We start from the raw sequence: 23677 nt of genomic DNA on the forward strand, positions 1-23677 counted from the left end.
AGTCATCATCGAGCATGCAACTGATATCAAGAAGAACTGTCAAACTCAATGTGTTAGAGAGAGATACATCCAATAGGCATAACTATCATGTATATTGTAGATCTCAGAGATAGTAGAAGAGAATTGCCAAATACACAACTAACTAAGCAAGTGTAGAGAAACTCAATACAAAGCCAAGCTCGATGAAAACATCACTGCTGATAGAGATAGGTGTTGACTCAAAGCATGAATCAAATCAGCCCACTAGCCAACAATTGCATCCAAATAGCATCCAAAGAGCATGATCATAACTAAGCAAGTCCCATAGCCTCATCAATGAAGTAAGCTCAATTACATAAACCCAATGCTTTGGTCAAATGTAAAATTTCCAAGTAGTGCAAGTAACTCCCACTGGTACAAAAGTGAATGCCAAATGAGCAATGCTAGCTCAATACATCAAGGACATGACATCCAAGTATCCAAGATACATGAAGCATAAGCCATGAGTATAAAACCTAATAGATTCTTCAAGCCCATAATTGCATAAAATCAAAGGCATAAGCTTGGTAACAAAGATATGGAGCCACAAATAAGACAAATGTCACCAAGGCAAAGTCAAAACTCAAAAGCTTTCAATAGCATATTCAAATGCATAAACCAATGCTAAGCATCAAGACATTGATATGAAGCACCTAAATGACATCCAAGAGCAATAGGCTACTAAAACTAAGCTAATGCAAGCTCAAATCCAACCATCAGCACCTTAAGACATTTTCTAAACATCCCAACATCAATGCATATGCATATGGGCATTAGTAGAGATTGAAGTGAGCTCCAATGATTGACAAAACACTATTCAAACATGTATTACAATAGGTTTGCTATATATTACAGGAAGTAATGGAGGTTGAGAGCTCCAAAACCCAAGTGGCCAATGCCAACAAGTGTGTCAAAGGTTTCTCTGAGTGTTCAAGAGTACAAGATGCCACATATGAGTTGGAGAAAAAGTGTAGTAGGTCTCAGAGAAGATGGTAGCACTATAGGTGTGACTTGTTGTGTGTTCCTATTACTAATTATCTTGACTAGTTTGAGGGCTCAAACACTAATGAACAAGGCCCAATGCAACCCTAGAGCAAGCCTTAGGGGATATGAGCAAGCTGGAAATGAGGGAAGATCAAATGCATACCATTAAAGGTGAATTGGGCTAAAGTAAACTGAAGGAAATAGCTCCTCAATCTCAGCTCTAATACTAGTTGAAGGAAGGAAGCCCCAAGTGGAAGCTTGTGAGTGGAAGAAAGAGCTATGGTGGAAGAAGCAAGAGAGCAAGAGCAAGGAGACACAGGATGCGGGAACTCCAATAGTCACATTGTGTGACCGGCCTTCCCTTATTCAAATGTCACTAAAAGAATAAAGAATGAAGTGACAGTGATGGGCACCCACCACTTGCAGAAGTATACATGTGTGTGGGTACTATCAATGTAGTAATACATGGGTGTCGTAGGCACATGTACCTTTACCCCTAACAACAACATCAATTACCGCATTCTTCTTCCTTGGACAATATTTGATTTCAAAAAGTAAATTCTTGTAGTGCTTCAATCAACACAATTCTTCTCATAAGGCTTGAGCTTATGACAGGTAGAGGCCATAGGGAAAACTTATTTCATTAGAATGCATCCTAATGAAAGGATGTTGGCATAGGGATTATCCTTGGGGTGTAGGAGAGTCATAGTGGAGCCATAGTAATAAGCTGGGGAAATCTCTGTTTGTTTGTGTTACGAGGTGCTAGATATCATTATGTTTGGGTACTCCAATTTCTTGGAGTTGGGAAGGGCAACCAGTTAGACTATGATTTAGAAATAATATCTACAATTGTATTCTTTGGTCAAATGAGTTCACACTGTCTAGATGCTCCTAGCCACGAGGATGTGGGGTTGTTTAGGTGAGTTTAGGAGGCTCGCTGACTAGAGCCCTAGAGCCAGTGTCCGGGCCCATTTTTGGTCCTGACATTTTGAAGAGGATAGGAGCACCCTAAGATGAGTTGTTAGGACAGATGAGACATTGCTCTAGCAATTGCCTTAGGTACTCTTTTGTCTTTATTGATTTGGTTATGGACATCACATATTGTCTCTTTACTACTATCTCAACTCTAGGCACAAGTTAGATCTTATGGTCAACTTTTAGACTAGGGGTAGCTTAATCAATTCTTTAGGAAATACATTATCATACTCCTTGAGCCAAGAAATTTGTTGTTACCTTTTCAGTTGATCCACCTTATTGAGTTTGATCTAGTATATCCCTAAGAGATTTGGAAGGTGACTTGAACATTACCACATTATATCAACTTCCTTTGAAATTAACTATTCCATACCCAAAGGAAATCATATACCCAGAGTAACATGACCCTAAATTTTGCTACAGACGAACTCATTAAAGCTTTATGAAGTAAAAGCCCCATCAAAAGATCAAAATATGCATGATGCCATGTACTTTGAAAGAATCTGAGTTCATGTTTGTTAAAGTCCCCATGGTAGCTGAGGAATTGATCACCATCGAGATTTCTTGTGAGCAAGCCCATAGACAAAGGCTAATCATCTCTTATAGCAAGAGAAAAGTCTTTGCCACAAACCGGGAGTTAGAAGAACTTAAAAGGTTGGCCATCATTGACTCCTCCTTTCTACAAAAATGGTACGCTCTTTGTTTTCAATGGGAACAAGAGGGCTGCCCGATTATGACCAATGTTGAGTAGAGATGCACCCTCAAAACCTTTGAGTATGACCCAACTTATGTGGCTCTTACCTCCTTTAGAGTATTGGCCATCACTCGCAATTGACCCTTAGAAGATCATAACATGGCCCACCCCTATTTAAATTAAGTCCTTATCGAGAGGAAGAGCTACACATTGCCAACAGGATCAACATCGGTGACTTTCTAAGTGATGTCCTGATCTACATCACACACGTAGGTATTAGACCTTACGACATGGACCGTCATTCTCCCTTGGAGTATGACCCACATTTCTACACCTGGCTATTGCAATAGTAAAGCATCGCAAACTTGAGCTTAATAACCTTAACCCTTCATTCTCCAATCCTAGGAATGATTTATATCCTTCCGGGGGGGGGGGGGGGGGGGGGGTAAGGTGGAAAGTAAAACATGTCTCGAACTTCAACCAATTTTTAAAGGAATAGAAACTAACTTATGATTGAGGAAATTATCATAATTTCTTTTGGATGGATTGCTTGAAGCTGAAGTCTTTATTTTGTACTTAAGAATTTCACCTCTCCATAGCTTACAATCATTATCAGCTTATTGTTTTGCAAGAGTTATCTCAAGAAAACTTATGATAAGTTGTGGTATTGTGATAAGAACCTACGATGGCGGGCCAAGACAAATACAAGCTTCCATTCATAGAAGAAGAATAGAAAAAGTATGGCCTAATGGCGGAGATCAGGGCCTTCAACCGATTCAAGTTTAGAAACATCATGAACTTGGATGACTTGGTCATGGGGAAGAATCGACCATGAAGGTGCTTGTTGACTAGTGCAACCTAGGAAAGTATGTGGAGAAAGTCAGTGGACAAGCTGTAGACTACAACATGTGTGCAGAGTTCCTACGAACCTTTGATGCCAATAGGAACCACAACATCATAACAATGCAACGAGGAGAAGAACCTTGCAGAGTCAAGGTGGAATTGAGTTCGCAAGTGGTGGAAAAAGCATTTGGCCTAGTCAAAAAGGTTGAGAGGTGACCTAAGAGGGACGTCTAGGGCATGCTAGGGATAGACAAAGCCCTAGTCCACACCAATGACGGTATTAGCCTAGTGGACATCCCGGATCTTGAAATCAGGTTGCAGGCAAAGGTGATCCACACCTTGTTCTCTAGCCAAAGGTACAATGCCTTGATGAGTAGAATTGGAGTGCCCCTAATAGAGAGCCTTGTAGCCAAGTCCCTGGATGAGGTGAATTGGAATGGCTATGTACAAAAAACCATCAAAGATTTGGCAAAGGCACTATCCACAAGGACAAGACTAGCGGGTGGGGAGTCTCCGGCTTCCATAGCAGGGGCAGCAAGAAATAAATCGTCATCAAAAGCATCCATCATAGGGTTTGGTGGGTTGTTGACGGCCATGATCCAAGAGGTTGTGGGAGAGGTGCAAGGTGAAGAGGAAGTGGGGGAGACACCTGAAAGGTTGCCACCCTAGGAGCAGGAGCAATCAAGTGTGAGAGGACGGTGAGTGAGGGCAGAGATCCAGAGGTACCATCTAGCGGCCAAGGAGGGCATAGGAGGCCAGAGAAGATGACCCCTCGAAAGTGACAAGAGACTAGGGAAAGAATGACAAAGGAAGAAAAATCTTAATTACAGAGGGTGCAGGAGGCAAAGTTAAGGAGGCCGAAAGAAGAAAGAAGGAGGAAGGCAGAAGTAGAGGTGGAAGAAATACTAAAGAAGGAAGAGTAAGATTTAGCTTGAGCCATTTGCATGTCAGTGGAACAGCCCACAAATGAGGAGTTAGCCACGATGAGTCCTCCAAGGGAAGAAGGCCCAAGTACCAGCACAAAAGTGCCAAAGATCAAACCATCACCGATGGAAGAAGGAAAAGGCAAGGGCATGTTGTATCCAATCTCGCTTGCTCTAGTCCCCCAATCTATAACTCCCACAACCACCCAAGGCATCACCAGCACAGTGGATGCAAGCAACCTCATGGCCTGGGTGCAATACCTAGTGAACAAGGTGCAAGAAATAGCCCTGAATTTGAGTGGGGAGCTTTAATGATTGGGACAAAGAGACCGGTAGTAGTAGCTGTAGATGCTGAATCCAGGCAAGACCCCAAGAGGCAGAGAATAGAGGCATCTACAATGACCATACCAATAGCACCGTCGCCGTTCATGGGCTATGATGAGTATGTCAAAGAGCTTCTCGCATAAGTGGATAGGGCAAAGGCGAAGAAGAAAACAACGGTATCTGAATCGAAATCTGAAAGAGAAGCGTTGGCAGCCTTCTAGTTGGAAATGACTCACTGGGTAGTAGGATACCAAAGAGAAATCTACGAGATGAAGGAAGAACTCAAGGCTAGAAAGAAAGAAGAAGAAAATTGGCAAGGAAGGCTTGAAGAAGAACGATAGGAACTAATAGGGTTGCAAAGGGAGTACAAGCTCATCCTCATGCAACATGGAGAGTTGAGAGAGCAGTTGAAGAGGATAGAGAAAGCAACGAAGGAACTTGAGGTATTGGACACAGAAAAATCCCAGAGAGAGGAAGGGCACCAAAGAGACATGGAGAAAATGGAATATAGGTTATTGGTGGAGCTGGAAGAGTAGGGAAGACTAGAGAGGAAAATTGAGCACATGGAGAAGGAGAAAGAAGAAGCAACCCAGAGGTGGGGAGAGCTGGAACCAAGAGGATGGTTGCCTTAGCACGAAGGAAGAATGAAAATCTAGAGGAAATGAAGCAAAGAGCAGAAGAATGGGTCGCCAAAAGTGAGGGAAGAGTGAGAGAACTAGCAAGCCGTCTAGCCCATGCTAAAGAGAATAAGGTGTTGAAAGAGAGTAGGGCGCAAAGGCGATAAATATGAGCATGGAAGCCCAGCAATGTGCCTTCCTCAGCACCATCTTAGATGTCAAGGATCCATAAGAGGAGGAGGCCATTGAAACATTGCAAAAGAAGTTGGACATTACCCGCAAGGCCATAAGCCACGACATGTGTGTCCAAGCTTACGAAGCAAAACCAAACCTAAGCCCACAAGAGCAAATGAAGTACTTGCTAAGGGCAGGACTAATAGTCCAAGAGATGGAATGGCTAGGGTATGCAAAGTAGGGACCACAAGAGCTAGTGAGAGAAGAAGAGATGCAGGGTGCCACTACCTGAAGTGGTGAAAGATTTTGAAGTGAGGCAACAAGACAAGGAACAAGTCCCCCAACCACCCTCTCCAAGATGGGAAGCTCAGCAAGAAGTGCCGCTAGAGACGCAACTGCAGAAAGAAAAGTAGAGGTCATGAAAAGGAGGAAGAGGATGCTCGAACAAGAATGAAGAAGACTAAGGGCACGACCCCTAGCAATTTCGAAAGCTTCCATCCCGCAAAAAGAGGAATGCTTTCTTGTCAAACTGGAACCTGGAATTTGCAGCATGGGAATAGTGGGAAGACAAGTGCAAGCCCTTCAAATTTACCTTCTAATACCCACCCACACTGAGCCGAGTATTATCCCCTAAAGTGGTAGAGGAAGTGATAAGGATGGGCAAAAGGCTTGGGGATTGGTGGAGTGTAAAAAAAGAGAAGAATCCAATGCTATGGGGGACACAGGCACATGACTACTGGGAAGACAAGGTCATGGAGGTGCCCAAGACCGTCAAAGGGTATGAGTCACAGTAGAGGTGGAGGCGAAGAATTTGGGATGGGAACGTGGATGCATAGATGGCTTCCTCTATGGTAGGAAAATCCAAGACCCCATCCTTAAACTTGGTGTCCTTGATTGATTTTGCATTGGACCAAGAGGAAAATTATGTTTTGATGATAAGTATAGACTTTGGGAAGGCATACGATAGAGTCTCATGGGACTTCATGATAAAGGTGCTAGAAGTTTTATGATTTGGAGAGGGATTTTGCAAAATGGTAAATCTCTTCTTTGCCATGCGCCATAATGGAGGTGTATATCAACACATTCCTATCCAAAGGATTTGAGCTTGGGTGATTAGCGAGGTAAGGGTGTCTACTTGGAACATGCCCACATTCTTGACAAGGCATCCGCTACCACATTGTCTTTTCTAGCCATATAAGCTATCTCAAAGTCATATCCTTGAAGAGTAGCTAACCACCTTTGCTGCTTGGGAGACAAATTTGGTTACGAGAGGAAGTATTTCAACACACGATGATCACTTTTGACCTTGAAATGGTTGCCATAGATGTAATGATGCCACTTTTTAATAGCATGCAATATTGCCAACATCTCTTGCTCATAAACATGTAATTGACACTCTTCTCTATTTTATACCTACCAAACTCCTACTTAGGGCATTTTATGGGAAAGTAGAGGGTTCTTTAAGCTAAGGGATCAAATTGCCAAATGGGGAACCCTTCCTTATGTAGATGTTTGCATATGATAATCCCAACTTGCTTGAGGCAGAGGAACAATCTATCATGATTCTCTTGCAAGTCTACAAGGACTTCTTGACTGCTTCATGGTCAAAAATCAATCCCTCTTTTCCTTAAATGGCAAAAACCACCATAGTGGGTGACAAAGGGAGGTAATGGGCTTCATATGCTTCATGCATGGTCCATATAAATAGGAGAAGAGAGGGGTTGCCTCTCCCTTGTCCCGTCCACTTTGTTTGATTAAGCACTTGCTTCTAGTTGTTGATTATTGTTGGCCATGTTAGATCCCTTAATCTGCACGTTGACCTTTGTTTCAAATAGCTTGTCTATACAATTTAGACCTATAATTTCAAACTAGGGCGACGGTCAAGAGCACTATGGTGATACTTATTTGCCTAGGGAGTCCACCTTGTAGAACATGTAAGATAGTGCGTAAGTTCAAAGGAAAGAGTATTCTATTTAGTAAAATTTATATGATTATATTTACAAAAGGGGCTTTTTAATTATAATTTGAAAAAGGCTTGTAAGTTTAGTAAAGTAAAAGGGGTCATTTTATGGCCTTATAGCATGTAAAGAAATGATATTTCTTAATACCCTTTGAATGTACGTTATATAAATGATTTTTTATAGGTGCACCCCACGGGCTTGCCTACCTATATAAATACTAAAATGTTTGATTAGTCTTCATACTTCTTTGGATATGTTAGTGGTAAAGGATTGTGTTGAGGGGTCTAGCCCACCCCAAACTTTGGTGGGCCCGGACGCCATTCTACAATATACAGGGATCGAATATATTAGCATGTGGGGGATGTCAAGATAAATTAAACCAGTCCAATATCAATTTTTTAATTTTTAAAATATCTTATATAATTTTAAAAAGTTGAAATTTGGGAGGTAAGGGTACAATTGAAACCGAGTATTGTAACACTTTTTTCACAAGTCAATGAGTGACACCTAAGCAAAATTCTCAACATATTCCTTTTTTCTTGTGACATGACGAGCTCCAAGGTGTTTGCTTTCGGACACCCATGTCGCAATTGGCCCGTTACCCTAGCCTTTTAAATCCTTAGGGAAGTATTTGAGCAAGTTGTAATTCAGTGTGTTACACAACTTTTTCACCTTCGCATTTGACGATCGTGAGGAAGATTCCTCTCGGCACTGCGAAACCGAAGTCCTGGACCGATGAAACCGAAGGAAGGGCGATAGTGTGGTGGGCGGCATGCGACGATATCGTTATTCTCATTTGTCGTGGTGTGGGCGGTACGTGGTGCGAATCTCGAAAGCTTCCAATGAGATGGGATCGAGGAAGGGAGAGGGAGAGAGACCTGTCTGTCTGTAGCGAGACAGCTGTTTGTCTCTCTAGAGAGGGAGAGGGACAGAGCTATAGAGAGGGGGAGAGAGCTGCCGGTGTGTGTGTCTAGAGCTGTCCAGAGAGAGAGAGAGAGAACAGACGAGGGAAGACTGAGAGAGAGAGAGAGAGCTGCCTGTGTGTGTGTGTGTATACAGAGAGCTGTGCAGAGAGAGAGAGAGAGAACAGACGAGGGAAGACTTTGAGAGAGAGAGCGAGAGAGAGAGAGAGAGAGAGATGGCATCCGATGAAGCAGGAATGATGATGGAGGGGGAAGAGGAGGAGAAGAGAGAGCGGCTGCAGCTGCACTTTGTGATGCTGCCTTATCCAGCGCAAGGTCACGTCAACCCGATGCTCCAGCTGGCGCGGCAGCTGCTGGAGCAGGGAGGCTGCCGCGTCACCCTGGTCCATACGCACGGCTTCCACGTCAGCGGCCCGCAGCACCCGGGCCTGCACCTGGTGAGCCTGCCGCCGGACGGCGGAGACGACGAGGCAGACGTAATAACCAGCAGCGGCATCCGCGCGCGCGACACGCTGGCGCGCCTCGCCCGCCACGAGGGCTTCGTGCGCGCCCTCCTGGTTGGCGGCCTCTCCCCCCCGCCCTCCTGCATCATCACCGACTTCCTCTCCCCTTTCTACCACCTCCCCCGCCTCCTCTCCCTCCCCCTTGCCATCTTCTGGACCTCCAGCTCCATCTGCTTGGCCCTCTCCTCCAATCGCCCCGCCGGTAAAGTCTCCCCTCCCCACCTCTCCAATTTCTTGTCAATTTCTTATAAACCATTTCCCCCAAACCAAAGAATTTCAATTCCCCATGTTTGCCTTTTTGCTAAGGGGGTTGTAGCTCTCGTGGTTTGAAAGAGCTAGCATGTGTGTGTATGTGGATGGTTACTTCAAACCCTGGGTACACCCTTCAATCATCTTTCAAATTTCAAGCCTTCTCAAAAGAAAATAGTAGCGGATTTTGAAGCAAACAATAAGGCATCTGTGTGTGTTGTGCAAAAAGCCAGTGTATCGTGCAAGAAGTGAATTGAAGCCAATGTATTGTGTAAGAAGCCAACTTCAATTCCCAAGAGTAAACTATTGCATTTGTGGCTCTATCTGTTCACTTCTTGCGCGACACATTGGCATGTAGTGCATTGAGGTGTTTCTTTATATCATTTCCTCATTCTTCTCTTTTACACAAGTAAAGGGTCATTAAGGGCTTGGATTGCTGCAATCTAGTTGGGCCTTTCTCTTCTGCACACGCAAAGGGTTATTGGGGGCTTTATTCCTCCAAGCTAGTTTTCCCTTTCCATACCAAAGAAACATAAGCTAATCTTTCCGAATTATTGTGAGAGTATTGTGTTTGTAAAGAGCTTCTATATTAGTCAAGTCCTAAGGAACTCCCACATTGGTCAAGCTAGTTGCCCACACAATATGTTTCTTGACTTCTAGTTTGTGGCATTACCATCCCAAATATCCCTCCATTTATTCTCCCTTTCTTAGTGAGGGAGTAGACCTTTTCTAGGTACCTATTATATGGGTGGTTGTGTATTAATAAAGGACCTATCTAGAATCCAAATGGAGCCTAATGCTCTTTATAATCATGGGTCCCCTCAAATACTAAGTTAACTTGACCATCTCAATCACTCTTTGTACGTGACTTTGTCTCACTAGCATGCCCTCCTTGTTGTATCCTACATGTCTTGAGGGGCCTATATTAGGAAATAGTAATGGGGTATTTTATAGCATGTAGCTATTTTCATCACCACCATTGATATCCCTATTTCACCCTTAATGTTACCTTTTTATTTCTAATCTCTATCCCCAATCTCTCAAATTGTCACCTTTCCACATTTTTACACTCTATCTACATGCCATCCCTCATAATACTTCAGTACATTAGTTGGTCAAAGTTAAATTGGAAACTCAACATGCATTCATTTGTCTAAACTTAGGTGTCTACATATTCAAAATTTCAACCTTATTATTAATAGTAATAAAGCATAGTATCAGATGATTACTTAAATACATGCACATAGTGAATAAAACTACCCAACTTTCTTCTAACAAGCCTCAGGAAAAATTAAGGTTTGCTAAAGGTGTCAAGACATCCACTTGCTAGCCATGCCACTGCTCAAGAGTGGCAATTGGGTTTGAATTCATGTAAGGCATCTAATTGGAGTCCTGTTTATCATGCTACTCAATATTCTCTCATAGGAGTCTTTCGGAACTTGCAAGACCTAGTGAAGGTGTTGTTCTATCCACTTTCTAGTCATGGCATTACTCATAGAGTCAATGGGATCTGAGTTCATCTCAAGACGATGAGTATTGAATATGTTCTTGTTTGCATTATCAAAGATGAAGAAAAGGGTGATCAATGGGCCATGTAGTCGCACTCGGTCACATTGGATCAACCACTCAACCATGTCCATGGGGAGGTACTACTATTATGTGGGGGATACGACAATGCTTAGGTGGTAACAAATAGCTACCCATCAACAAATGTCCATCGTGCAAGTGGGCCACTTCTTTAACATTAGCTCAAGGACTAGCTGATGTGACTCACACTCTTTCATCTAGTTTTTGATGACCCATTCTTTGTCTCCTTCTTCAATCGTATGCTACTACAGTGTCAATTGTACCACACAGGAGATGTGAGCACCCATAGTCCCTCAAGCTTAGTCTAAGGTTTGAGGAGTCTAGCATGGCGCCTTATAGCCCTTGTCATTGGATTGTGGTGAATCCATTTGCATCATCCATTTATAGGTGTGGGCTTTTCTCCTCACATGGTCTCATACTAGGCAATTTCTAATGTCTAACAACCAAATTCATGACTTGATGAAAGTCACTAGTTTTAGTTGCCAAAATAACAACAACCTACCATCAAATTTTGGTCCCTCCAGCTTAGTCCAAGGTTTGAGGAGTCTAGCATGGTGCATTACATAGGTGATATGAGCACCCATAGTCCCTCAATCTAAGTCTAAGGTTTAAGAAGTCTAGCATGGTGCCTTATAACCCTTGTCATTGGATTGCGGGGAATCCATTAGCATCGTCCATTTATAGGGGTGGGGTTTTATTCTCACAAGGTATTTGACTAATGCCTAGGAAAACTCTAATGTTTAACAACCAAACTCATGACTTGATGAAAGTCACTAAATTTAGTTGCCAAAATAACAACAATGTACCTACCATCAAATTTTAGTGTTATTTGCAAGAATCTCAAGACCATAGTAGGGATCTTACACCCCAACTATGGCACACTTGGTTGAGTCCTTATAGTATGGATCTACCACCCAAACTCTGCCACAATCTTGGTGACCCTAGTAGGGATCTCATTGTCATAAGGAAAAATAAGGGAAAGATGTATACATAAGCATTTTAGATATATGCTTATGAAAGATTTAATTAAGATGTGAACATGTTTTTCTAGGTTCAAAACCGCTCTCCAAAATAGTATGAACACCCATTATTATGTCTTAATAACTTAACGAGAAGTTTGGGTGGATCTAGATATGTGCAAGGACTTATCCTAAGTGATACAAGTCATCCAAGCCCAAAAATGTCAAAAAGTGATGCATTTTATGAAAAGCGGCATTTTCAGCTATTTTGAGAAGATTTTTGTAATTTTACCCGGATCACCTTGTAGACAAGGTATTTGTTCAATTTGAGTATTTGGACAACCCTATTCAAAGTTTGTATGAGAAAGTTATGGCCAAAACAAGTTGTAGTTAGTCTTTGGCCCTACACAAAAACAGAAATGAAAATATAGAATAGTAAAAAGCAAGGCATAGAAGGCAAAAGCCTATTTTTTAGACATGGAAAGTAAGGCTATGAACTTCCTAATAAGATGCATAGATTGATGTATGAAGGTTTGGGTAATCAAGAGAGCTATCTTATGCAGAGATCTTATGGACTAAAGTGATGCTACCACTTGACGGGCGCCTTTTGCCCAAAGGCTTGCATGAGAGTACCTAATTTGGAGTAGATTTGCATGAGGAATTACATACTACTATAGTTGAGATTTTGGAAGAGATTTACTACTGTAAATAACAGTTTGTGATAGGGTTTTGATAGAGAGAGTGGATTGAGATACATCTAGGCAAGTGCATTTCGGGTTATTTTGGTCAATGCATGAAGGACAATCTCTCATTGTATTGTTGTAGCAAGAGATTTTAGATTGCATAAAGTTGTCAAGAAATTATCTTAAAAGAGTTTTGTCTAAGGCATCGCCTTAGACACAGAGTTGGTAATTCAAGAGAGTGGTTATAGTGTATAGAATTTACCAAAGAGTAATACACAATGTGTTTTGGGTTCTTTTGATTCTTTTGTCTAACTTATCTATCTCTTGAACCCCATTGGTTTCCAGGGAGTCTACATATAAGAAATCATTTATATAATGTGCTAGGAAAGGATATTAAAGAATACCATTTCTTTACATGCTATACTGCCTTAAAATGACCCCTTTTCCTTTACTAAACCTACTGATTTTTTTCAAATTGTAATTAAAAAATCCCTATTGTAAATATAATCTTGTAAATTTTACTAAATATAATACCCTTTCTTTTGAACTACGTGGTATCTTACATGTTCTATAAGGTGGATCCCTTAGGGCTAGTTTATGGCTTGACACTTTTTCTCCCTCGATATCATCTCTAACTTCCACCCAAACTACGACACACTTGCTCCAGTCATGTAAGTGAGGCCAAAAGTAGTATCTTAGAGAGATTATTGAAGTCATCTACAAAGCTCCATTACTCTATCCAAGGAGCTCCTTTGCTAGTCTTGTGAACTGGAGGGTGACACGGTATGATAGAATTAAAAAACTAGGTTTCCATTGTACCATTAATTCAAAAACTAGGTCTCCATTGTACCATGGCATTGAATAGATAACATTGTTATTAAATACTACTAGTGAGTTATGAGTATCTCTAGGAGGTCTTTGTACAAGTAAGGTTAGTTCCACACCTAGCTCATACCAGTCGCTGTGGGAGTCTTGCAACAAGTAAAGTCAATATGGTACAACATGCTCTTTTTCATTCACACAAACTAAAAATATGGCTATGTTTAATTTAAAATTCTATTCAAGACTCTAGGTGTGCATTACCCAAGACTTGCGATGGTATTGATGTCTTCTCCATGAGTGTGACTATGACAATATTGCGTGAGGTGCCAAAATTAGTAGGGTGGAATGAAATCAATTGTGAAGCTTAATAGAGGAGGGGGACTACATCACAATAGGCCCAAATTCCACAATTTCCTCCTTTGTTGGCTTAGGATATATTACACCATGAGTCCCACAAGCCATACTATGATCTAGTCAATCTTTTAATTGGAACAAAAAATAAAATTTATTGCTACATGAGTTGAACCTATGTCTCCAAGACTATAGTCTCTCTTGATAATCATGACACTAAGGGCTTGCTAACTTCCCATAAAGTAAATACCTTCCTATAGGGAGCATTGGTATGAAGTATCAAACCCCACAAGTAAAATTTGGGGTCCATATATTGAAATCTATCTTGACCTCCATATTTGGAGACACATATGTTATGAAGATCAAACTTTTATGATAGACGTTGTCGGAGGGGTTTTTTGTCGAAAGGTCGAATCCATCGGGGATCAGAGATAGGAGGAAGTAGAGATAGGAGATGGAAGAGAAGAAAAAGAATAGACAAGAGCTAAACACAACAAAGACAAAGCACAATGAATTGAATCAATATGTATTGACAGAACCTGAAATCCTTTGTCTAGCACTACTTAGAAGCAATCTCTAGGTATTAGATCTCCTGGAGCTTCTTCGTAGAACAAAAATGTGCATCAAAATAACAGCTCCTTCTCTGCTACTCGAAACCCAAATATGATGGCTTCATTGGCTTCGGAAGGGGGGTAAAACCTGAGGACACCTGATCAAGGATCTCCCAAATCACTCCTTCTTTCTCTTCTAGTTCAAAGTGCAGTTTTCAGCCTGTCAACAACAATCACGATAGGCGCAATTTTGCCCAGCTTTCTTTTTTGTGAAAAATCTAATAACTAGCTGAAAAAGCAACTTGCTTTTTGCATGCCATCCTAATCTAGAAGTTTTTTTTTAATTTTTTCAGATATTTATAATAAATAATAGGCTAAAATTATCCAAAAATCTAATATTTTTGGACCATCTATGCCACTCACACTAGTATTAATGACTCAGATCACATTGACTCTCTAGATCAATAAAGAAGTCGGATGATTATGCACTCTAGAGTTTCACACTGTGCCTGCATAGTGGCACAACATCCACCCCCTCTGAACCTGCATGTCCTCTGGTATGTGCCACCAATGCACCACCCGGGTCAAACACCCATAATGTCAACTTGTCGCTTATCATGCATATAAGAAAGCATCCCCAAGGATCATAGATCAAAATACTTGGCATTTGTACAACTCTTGAGCCATACCTAGTATCCCATCTAGGGTCGTAAGGCCTTGGGTGCATATCATACACTAGAGGTTGTTGAATCTCCATATATATGCTATCAATGCACCCATCAACAAATACATAGCAACATGCCAACTCTTTCAAAGTCCATCGCATGGGAAGTTGCTTTTGATAACCTTTTTGCTCCTCATCCAACATAAACTGAGTCTCACTTGCATTCAACACATTCTCACCATCATCGAAAATAGTAAAACAATCCATAACTTGAAGCATCTTAGAATTGTCAACCAAGGCCTTTGTCAAAGCATCCGAAAAATTTTCCAACTGTAAAGCATTACATCTAACATATTGTAAATGCATATCCTTGAGCTCATGAACTATTTCAAGAACGATAACTTTATCATCCTGCAAATCTTGTGCATCCAACAAGTCACCAATCTCTATTTGAGTCCCTACATCAAGTAAAACGTTATCTTCACAAACCTCTTTAGATGCATTAACAAAATCTATAGGTGCAATGACTGAATCTTCCAACACAAGATCTTCCAAGGCATCTGTGCCTATCAGATTATTGCAACTGCTCCTGACTAACCTCTTCCATAACATGCTCAGGAGGTGACTGATTTGTAGCTTTAGACAAATCCACACTTCTTCTTGTCACTTCCTTAGATATCCTTGCATTATCTTCATCTCTCATCTGTTTCCCTTCACCAAGTACATCTGTGCTTTGTCCTTTTTCTAAATATCCATCCACTGAATATGCATCTACCAGTGATTCCCAATCAGTTATGTCACCAATTTCTTGCCCTACATGAGATATTTTACTATCAGTAACTTTTCTCTTTTCAGTTGCATGCAAAGTATGTGTCCATATTTCAGCCTTTGGACCAACCATCAGTTGGCCATGCATTCTATCCAATTGTAGACCAAAAGTAGAATCACGTACTGCCGCATAAGCATTTCGGACAGCCAAGTCTTCCAACAACTTTTGAATACCACCCTTTCCAAAATTCAAAGCAAGAGGCAATCCCATTTCTTGTGCATGGATCTTGCCATCTTTCCAAAATATGAGTTGTCATGCCAAGGCCTCCTGATAGGTAGCACAATCCTTTCTCTCATGCTGCAAACTATCACACCACATACATCTTTTTCCTAGCTTAGGGGTTGCTGCCCGTCCCCTTTCCTCTTGTCCTTTTTCATCCAATTTTGCAACCTTCAATTGAAGATCACGCATGCATTTATCCAATTCATCTAAGACATCTTCCCTACTAACAGAGGGAACAATAGCAAGTATAGCCATAGGGTTAGCCACAGAAGCGGGTGGCTTACTGGATACTTTAACTATTTTGCCCATAACAGTGGGCAAGCTAGAGACATGCAATCTTTCTCTTCTTCTATGCTTTTTCACAAGTGCAGTAACAGCTTCCTTGACATGTCTCCACTCTGTTTTCAGACCTGTCTCTATAGTTTGATCCTCTAGCAAATCATCAAGCTTCTCTTGAAGCTCAGGATCTGTTGCTTGTAGAAACAATTCAATTTTCTGACTTGCAAGAGCTTGCTGTTCTGCAAGATCCAATTGCTCAAATCGACTTTCAAATTCTCTTAACAATTCTGTAGCCACCCACAAGACCCTTATTGGGTTGTAAAACCCACTCCTGAAAAGTCTTGCATGTAATCACAAACTAGTATCTTCAATGTAAAATTCTTCCTTGAGTGTCTTCTTGAAAGCTACCCAGTCAGCATCCTGCATGTATAATTCAGTAATTCGCGCTTTCAGTTCATGTACAGTAACATGTACAAAATACCGGCTCCATGCAAGTTGAGCCACCCCAAAGAATTCCATCTTTTGAGCATAGGTATGTACATATGCAGATACATTCCTACCATTGAATAACTTCATCTCATGCTCAATTGCTTGTAGAGCACTCATCACAACCGTTCCTGTTTGAGTAGAAGCCTACATCACCTATTGTTGTTGTTGTACCTACATAAGCATTTTCATATTTTGCACTAACTGTTGCAAAACATCACTGGAGATTGTGTTTGAAGGTTCTCCCATCTCGTCTTTCCTTCTTCTGACAACCTTTCACGTTAGGTTCACCAATGTCGGAGGGGTTTTTTGTCAAAAGATCGAATCCATCGAGGATCAGAGATAGAATGAAGTAGAGATAGGAGATGGAAGAGAAGAAAAAGAATAGATAAGAGGTAAACACGGCAAAGACAAAGCACAATGAATTGAATCAATATGTATTGAAAGAACTTGAAATCCTTTGTCTGGCACTATTCAGAAGCACTCTTCAGGCATTAGATCTCCTGGAGCTCCTTCCTAGACCAAAAAAGTGCATCCAAATAATAGCTCCTTCTCTGCTGCTTGGAACCCAAATCTAATGGCTCCACACCCCCCTCCTTCCTTCTATCTCTACTCTTAGAGATATGGCTCGGAACCCAAATCTTCCAGTTCAAAGTGCAATTTTCACCCTGTCAACAGTAATCGCGACGGCACAATTTTTCCTAGCTTTCTTTTTTATGAAAAATATAATAACTGACTGAAAAAGCAACTTGCTTTTTGCATGCCATCCTAATCTAGAAGCTTTTCTAACTTTTTTGGATTTTTACAGTGAAGTTGGTTGATGAGAAGCATATATCCATGACAAAGTAATCTAGGCGGCATCTTTCAAAGATAAAGACCTAGTTCTTTTTTGTTTTCTTGTGTAGGGTAGCCTATTTGTTAGCTAGATCAATGACATTTTTCAATCTGAATACCCTATTTTGCTTCGTTTTATGTTAGGTGGCACTATTTATTTAATGCTAGGCAACCATCTTTTGCTATTGACATTATCTTTTCCAATGCTCGAGGCTAATTTTTTAGGTAGGGTAGGCTTTTCCTAGGCTATGGTGATAGTTTTAGTATATTTGCATTCTACATTTCTACTCAAGCCACCTATTTATCTTGCATTTTGTCGGTCATGACTTTGTACAACTATGTTTAGACATTCCCACCTCATTTTCCCCCCATTCTTTGTTGTTCACATAATCAAACCTGTTGTTCACATTTTGTCGGTCATGACTTTGTACAACTATGTTTAGACATTCCCACCTCATTCTCTCCCCATTCTTTGTTGTTCACATAATCAAACCTATTGTATAGCAAACAAATAGGCCCCAAAAAAGCTAGAGTCATAATCTTCTAGGCCACTTTCTCCATCAACATCAATGTTTATTGTGTTTTTGGAAGGTTTTTGGAGGATACATATGGCAAATTGATATGATAGGTATAATTGTGTGGATTGGGAATACAAGGGTAGTTGAAGTGACAAATGAGACCAAGGAGATTGTTTTTGAAACATCTATGACGTTGAGGACCATTGTGAAGACAACTAAGATTGATATAGTAATCATGATGTGGATCAACAAACAAACTGTGATCATAGTCCTCCTTGACTATCCTCATATCATGCTATCCCAATTCTATCTTTTGTGGTGGCTATGAGCCCATGATTGGCCATTATAGCACCCCCCATGTTGGTGCCTATCCCACCCTCTCCTCTCACCCTCATAAAAAAGGTGGATGGGATGAACTACTCTATATGGTTATTCAAAGTTGCGTGCCTCCTTTGAACTATTGGATTTTGTGACCAACCTAGTGTGGATCCCCACATTGGCATGACCATGGACTCAACAGATTTATGGTATTGGCTCAACACTAGAGCACTTAGTAACCTGACATGAGGTGTCTTCATTGAGTTGGTTGTATTGAGGTTGTATTCATTAGGGATTCTTCATTAGAAGCCATTCTTAGGATAGGTTGGCAAGAGAGGGATCTGTATAGGTTCCATTCCCTTCTAATGTGAAAGGCCCTTCAAGGCAATTTTTATTGCTCCATCCATTCTCATTTTTGCAACCTCTATCCCACACATTCTACCCCATCCCCCACCATCTCCTTTGGTGGTTATACCCTCCATACCTTTTCGAGGGAAATGCTATCATGCATGTGACTATATATTCCTTAACCCTTGGTGTTTCAAAGGGGCATTCCCAAGTACTTGAGGATATTATTTAGGGATTATAGTTTTCTATGGGCCTTCCTTTCATGTGGCAACCTCTTTTCTTTATCATCAAGCCACCATCCCCTACCACTTGCATACCAGTCCTATGGACCTTGGTCCTTGTTGTTCTAGCAAGTTATGGTGCCTTCAATAGCTACTCTCTATTGTCTCTCAAATGGGCTAGAGCTCCCAAGGCCTCTCCAATCTCATTGGCTTATGGTGGGCTTTCGTGAAATTGAGCTTCCATCTTGAGAGGGGGTCTTACTCCTTTGCTAGCATTAATAATTGATAGACTTCATTAGTAGTGGTACATTTCTTGCCACCTTGGTTCTATTCCATCTTCTTTGGCCTTTTGCCACATCTAGGATCTCAAAAGCGGTGTTAGAAGTCACGCCTTTCATATTTGGTCATCTCTTGCATGTGATTCTTAACTTGAGTCAAATGAGGACATTTGAAGCATTGACATGATGTTTGTTTGTCATTTTATCAATTCTAGTCACTTTAGGTGAAGATCACAGAGAGATCACATTACTACATTTCATTTTTGGTAGGGTGGACATTTGACACTTTAGGTGGACGTGACACCATTGCAATTCATTCATGGTAAGGTGGATGTTCTGAAAGTGGCCCAAGTTGACTAGGGTGGCCATATTTTGAGATTTAACTAGCTAGTGTGCCAATTGTGGCATCATTTTGGCTATTTATAACAAGCTCCCTCCCCTCACTCCATTTTCATCCTTCCAATGTTCATTTAACTAACCCTCCTCATTCTCCTATCTCATCCTCTTGCCTTTGTTTGGCATGCACATTGATGATTCAAATGTTGGGGCTAACTATTATAGCATTGTATCATTAAACGTTTTGTTTGTTTGTTCCTTCACTTCATTGTGTTTTTAAAAATCTCCTCCTTCTCTATTGACTCCATGTTCACTTTCCCTTTTGTTGTGCATTCTCACAATTATGACCTCTTATTTAATATTTTCAAATATCATTTACCTTTTTTCATATTCAATGCAAAAGATTGGTATGATATGATGATCCTAGGCCAGAAAAATTGCATCTCTTTTGCCATGTTCTAAAATGTTCTCTGATAACCATATGAGGCATGCTATTCATGCATGTTGGATTCCCATTATAAGCCATAACTTGTCTTTTGATATTTTTTCCTATTTACCTCAATATTTTAACAGCCATGCAAAATAAGGGCATGACATCATGCTCCATTCTCTCACAATGCATAGAATTTGGTCATAATAATATGAGTCTCATTTGAAGTGACTCAAAAATTGGAGAAATTTTTATCTACCACATCATTTTGAGTCAACCCCTTTTACCACTGTGATGCTCCTAACTGCTTGTTGCTAGGGTTGACTATTGCAACCTTGTATCATTCAACCTTTTTTCAATTTACTCCTTTATTTTGCTTTGTTTTAGTCTCCTTCTTTTTTCAACCTATGTTCACTTTCCTTTCCATTGTGTACTCTCATAGTTACGACCTTTTATTCTATACTTTCAAATATGATAACTTTTTTCATATTTCATGTAAAAGATTGGCATGGTGTGATGATCCTAGGCCACGAAAAATTTGCCTCTCTTTTTTCTATTTGAGAAAATATTCTTCAATAATACGAGGCATGAGATTCATGCATGTTGGATTGTGTTAACTATAAGCCATAACCTATCTTTTGATAGTTTTTTGATCTAAATATATGTTAACAACCATGCAAAATAAAGGCATGACATCATGTCTCCTTCTCTCACAATCCATGGAACTTGGGCATAATAAAGTGAGCCTATTTTAAGTGACTCAAAAATTAGAGAAATTTTTACTTGCCACATTCTCTCACCTTCAATGCATGAAAAACGAATTTGAGAACTTATATCAACTTAAAAAATACGGGGTTGTTCCAAGGATCTAAGTGCATTTAATTCAAGTGGATTCATCTTGATCTATTTTGAAACTCTCTACTAAATGAAAATTCAAGGTTTCTTTTTCACTACCTCAAGTTTGCATAAATGCTACTTCCCTTTATGTATAACTAGGGATTAAGCAAGCAAAGAGTGTTTGCTTCCTCTTTCTCCTTCCTAGTTGTTAGGTCTTGGCTAATTATATTTCTACTAAAGATAGATTAATAGCCCTTGTGGTGGCATTTTAAGCAAAAAATGTATCATTGCTAAATGTTAGCTTGCAACAGCCAAAGTCGAGGACTAATTCAATTTAGTTGGACTAGAAAGATGTGGGCTATTTAGTCATATTAGAAGTCCCCAAAATAGTTTCACCTTTTGTGGTTTAGCTATTTTATTTCAATAGTCTACACATTTCTTCTAGCAAACAAGATCTTGTTTTCATAGTAGGCTATTATTTACCAAATATTATGTGTATGTGTTAATCCTCTATTCAAAGAGAATATTTACCCAATAGTTGACATTGTCCTCGCATTTTGTATTTCTTGGTCAATCCATTTTTATCAACTTCATCAATTGGAATCAAGATTATTGATTTTGTTTGTCTTAAGTGAAGGACTCAAGTGGATTTTCTCAACCTTGTGACACTCATACCCACATCAGTCCCCTCTTTTCCTTTCCTTATATTTCCCTTTATAATGGCACCCGTAAGGAAATCCTTCAAATTAAATTGTGTCTTTCTTATGTTGTAGACCTTCAAGTAGATGAAAAGGTGTCGAAGAATCTTCAAACAATACCACAAGAGAGCAATATTCAAGAGAAACAAAAGTTCTTCTATACTATGGTTAAGCGATTGGAAGAAGCCTCACATATCCTTGTGAACTCCTTTCATGAGATAGATGAGTCAATATTGGGGCAACTACTACCTAATGCAAGGTTGATTGGTCCATGTTTATCCATTTCTTCTCTTATGCCACCTATGAGAGGGAAGATTTTTGAAGAAGATGAAGGATGCCTCGCATGGCTTACTGAGCAAGAGAATTCTTCAGTCATCTTTGTGTCTTTTGGAAGTGAGGAGTGGCCATCAAGCAAACAAATGGAAGAACTATCGTTGGGCATTGAAGCTAGCAATTTTAAGTTCATGTGGGTTGTAAGGCCAGATATAATTGCACCAAGTTTCCCTTCAGGTTTGTGTTAAGGGAGAAATTTTCAAGAAAATATGCAAGTTTTTTTCCACAATTCAAATGTTTGAAACATTGACAAAATGGCTAGAATTGTACTTCTAACAATGTATACTTATTGAAAGTGACTAAAAATAATTGTATTCTCTCCAAAATGGTGAATGTAGGTTTCCTTGAGCGAACGAAGGATAGAGGTTTCATCACTTGTTGGGCACCACAACTAAAAGTGCTTGAACACCCAGCCATAGGTGCCTTCTTAACACACTGTGGGTGGAACTCAGTGTTGGAAAGCATATGCATGGGCGTGCCTATGTTGTGCTTCCCTATTCGCAATGATCAACCAATGAATTCAGTGATGGTCCAATGGGAGTGGAAAGTAGGCATGGGTTTTGAGAAAGGCTCTAATGGCTTGGTAAATCGCCATGAGGTGCATAAAGTTATCCAATGTCTCATGGACAGTGAGGAAGGTGTTCATGTGAGGGCTCAATCCTCCAAGCTGAAGGATGCAGCTCGAAGGGCTATCAAGAGTTCATCTCATGCTATACTATCTTTCTTTATTGAAGACATCCTTTCAACACGCATCACTTCCACCTTGCCAAATTCAAGGGCCCCATTAACAATGGAATGAGAAAATAAAAGTGACTAGATTGTAACGATAGGATACGTAGTGATATTTGATTATTACATTATATATTAGTTTCTTTCTACTCTACTCTAAATCACTCATATATTATGTGAAGATATGATAATCAAGGAATTTTTACCTTATACAAGATTCATGATCAAAACTTAATCCTTTTCTTTAACACTTCAATATTCAGATGACAACGTGCATACTATTACTCTTATGTATGCATTATACATGTTACTTTAAGTCATTTACTTATTTTCACAACACCATGTTGTTACAACCCTACAAGACTAGCTTCCTCCATGTTGCCAAACTATTCTCATTGCTAGTTGCCCCTAGGGGAAAAATTAATTCCATTTTGGGTATTTTAGACCCCCTTTTCTTCTCCTTAAAACAAGGCAAAGTGGAGAGATCCATAATGGATTTCTCGAATTCCTCCTCTCTCTCCATCCAATAGCCCTTTTAAAACCAAATTTTATATTCATATAAAGATTAATTATGGGAGTGTGGTATTTCATTTTCAATAAACATGATTAGTAGAGATTATATAATTCATTTTTAATAAAAAGTAAAAAATGAAAATATGAGAGTTCTTTTTAATATTTTGTAGAGATGTTTAATTTGCTAGCTTTTCTCAAGAAGTAAACACATTGGTCAAAATTTTCATGAACATCCCTTCTCTCCAAAGGTCTTTAGCTCATTCCACTTCTCTCACAACTCTATTGTATCCTCTCCTCTAGGTATATCCAATTACCTTCACATACTAAACTATGCTATTTTCTTTTACCTCTCTTGCATTATTTTCTCTATTCATTCCATAAACCAAAATTCACTTACCTAAATTGTGTAACTATCTTGACATCTCTCCAAGTTGAGCTCATAGTCAATGAATATATTCAATCTATGCAATCTATCTATGCCTATCCAAACTACCACCACACACTTAACTACCCCATTTCCATTAGCCTCTGTATGTATCTATCCAATCTACCTTGACACACTCAATATTCATTCGGCAAAATTACGCCACTCCATTGACACCTCTCCGACTTGACCTTACAGTCAATATACAATAGAACACACGCAACAAGGAGTTGCACATC

At 40.0% G+C, this 23677-nt stretch overlaps 1 protein-coding gene across 1 annotated transcript; it reads left to right on the forward strand.

The window, feature by feature from the left end:
• Positions 1-8492: 8492 nt before the first annotated feature.
• Positions 8493-22585, forward strand: LOC148026989 (UDP-glycosyltransferase 85A2-like). Its single transcript, XM_087690553.1, has 3 exons — positions 8493-9141; positions 21515-21949; positions 22111-22585. Exons 1-3 carry the CDS (start codon positions 8652-8654, stop codon positions 22569-22571), a joined length of 1386 nt encoding a protein of 461 aa, XP_087546679.1. The 5' UTR covers positions 8493-8651; the 3' UTR covers positions 22572-22585.
• Positions 22586-23677: the final 1092 nt, after the last annotated feature.

Source organism: Lygodium microphyllum, chromosome 13 (assembly GCF_053477565.2).
Source record: "Lygodium microphyllum isolate KBCC chromosome 13, Lygodium_microphyllum_v1.1.10, whole genome shotgun sequence".
In the NCBI taxonomy this organism is placed as follows: domain Eukaryota; kingdom Viridiplantae; phylum Streptophyta; class Polypodiopsida; order Schizaeales; family Lygodiaceae; genus Lygodium; species Lygodium microphyllum.

Coding starts and splice junctions, on each gene's coding strand:
- LOC148026989 (XM_087690553.1), top strand. CDS start 8,652: ATGGCATCCGATGAAGCAGGAATGATGATGGAGGGGGAAGAGGAGGAG. Junction 9,142..21,514: donor CTCCTCCAATCGCCCCGCCG/GTAAAGTCTCCC, acceptor CTTATGTTGTAG/ACCTTCAAGTAGATGAAAAG. Junction 21,950..22,110: donor TGCACCAAGTTTCCCTTCAG/GTTTGTGTTAAG, acceptor TGGTGAATGTAG/GTTTCCTTGAGCGAACGAAG.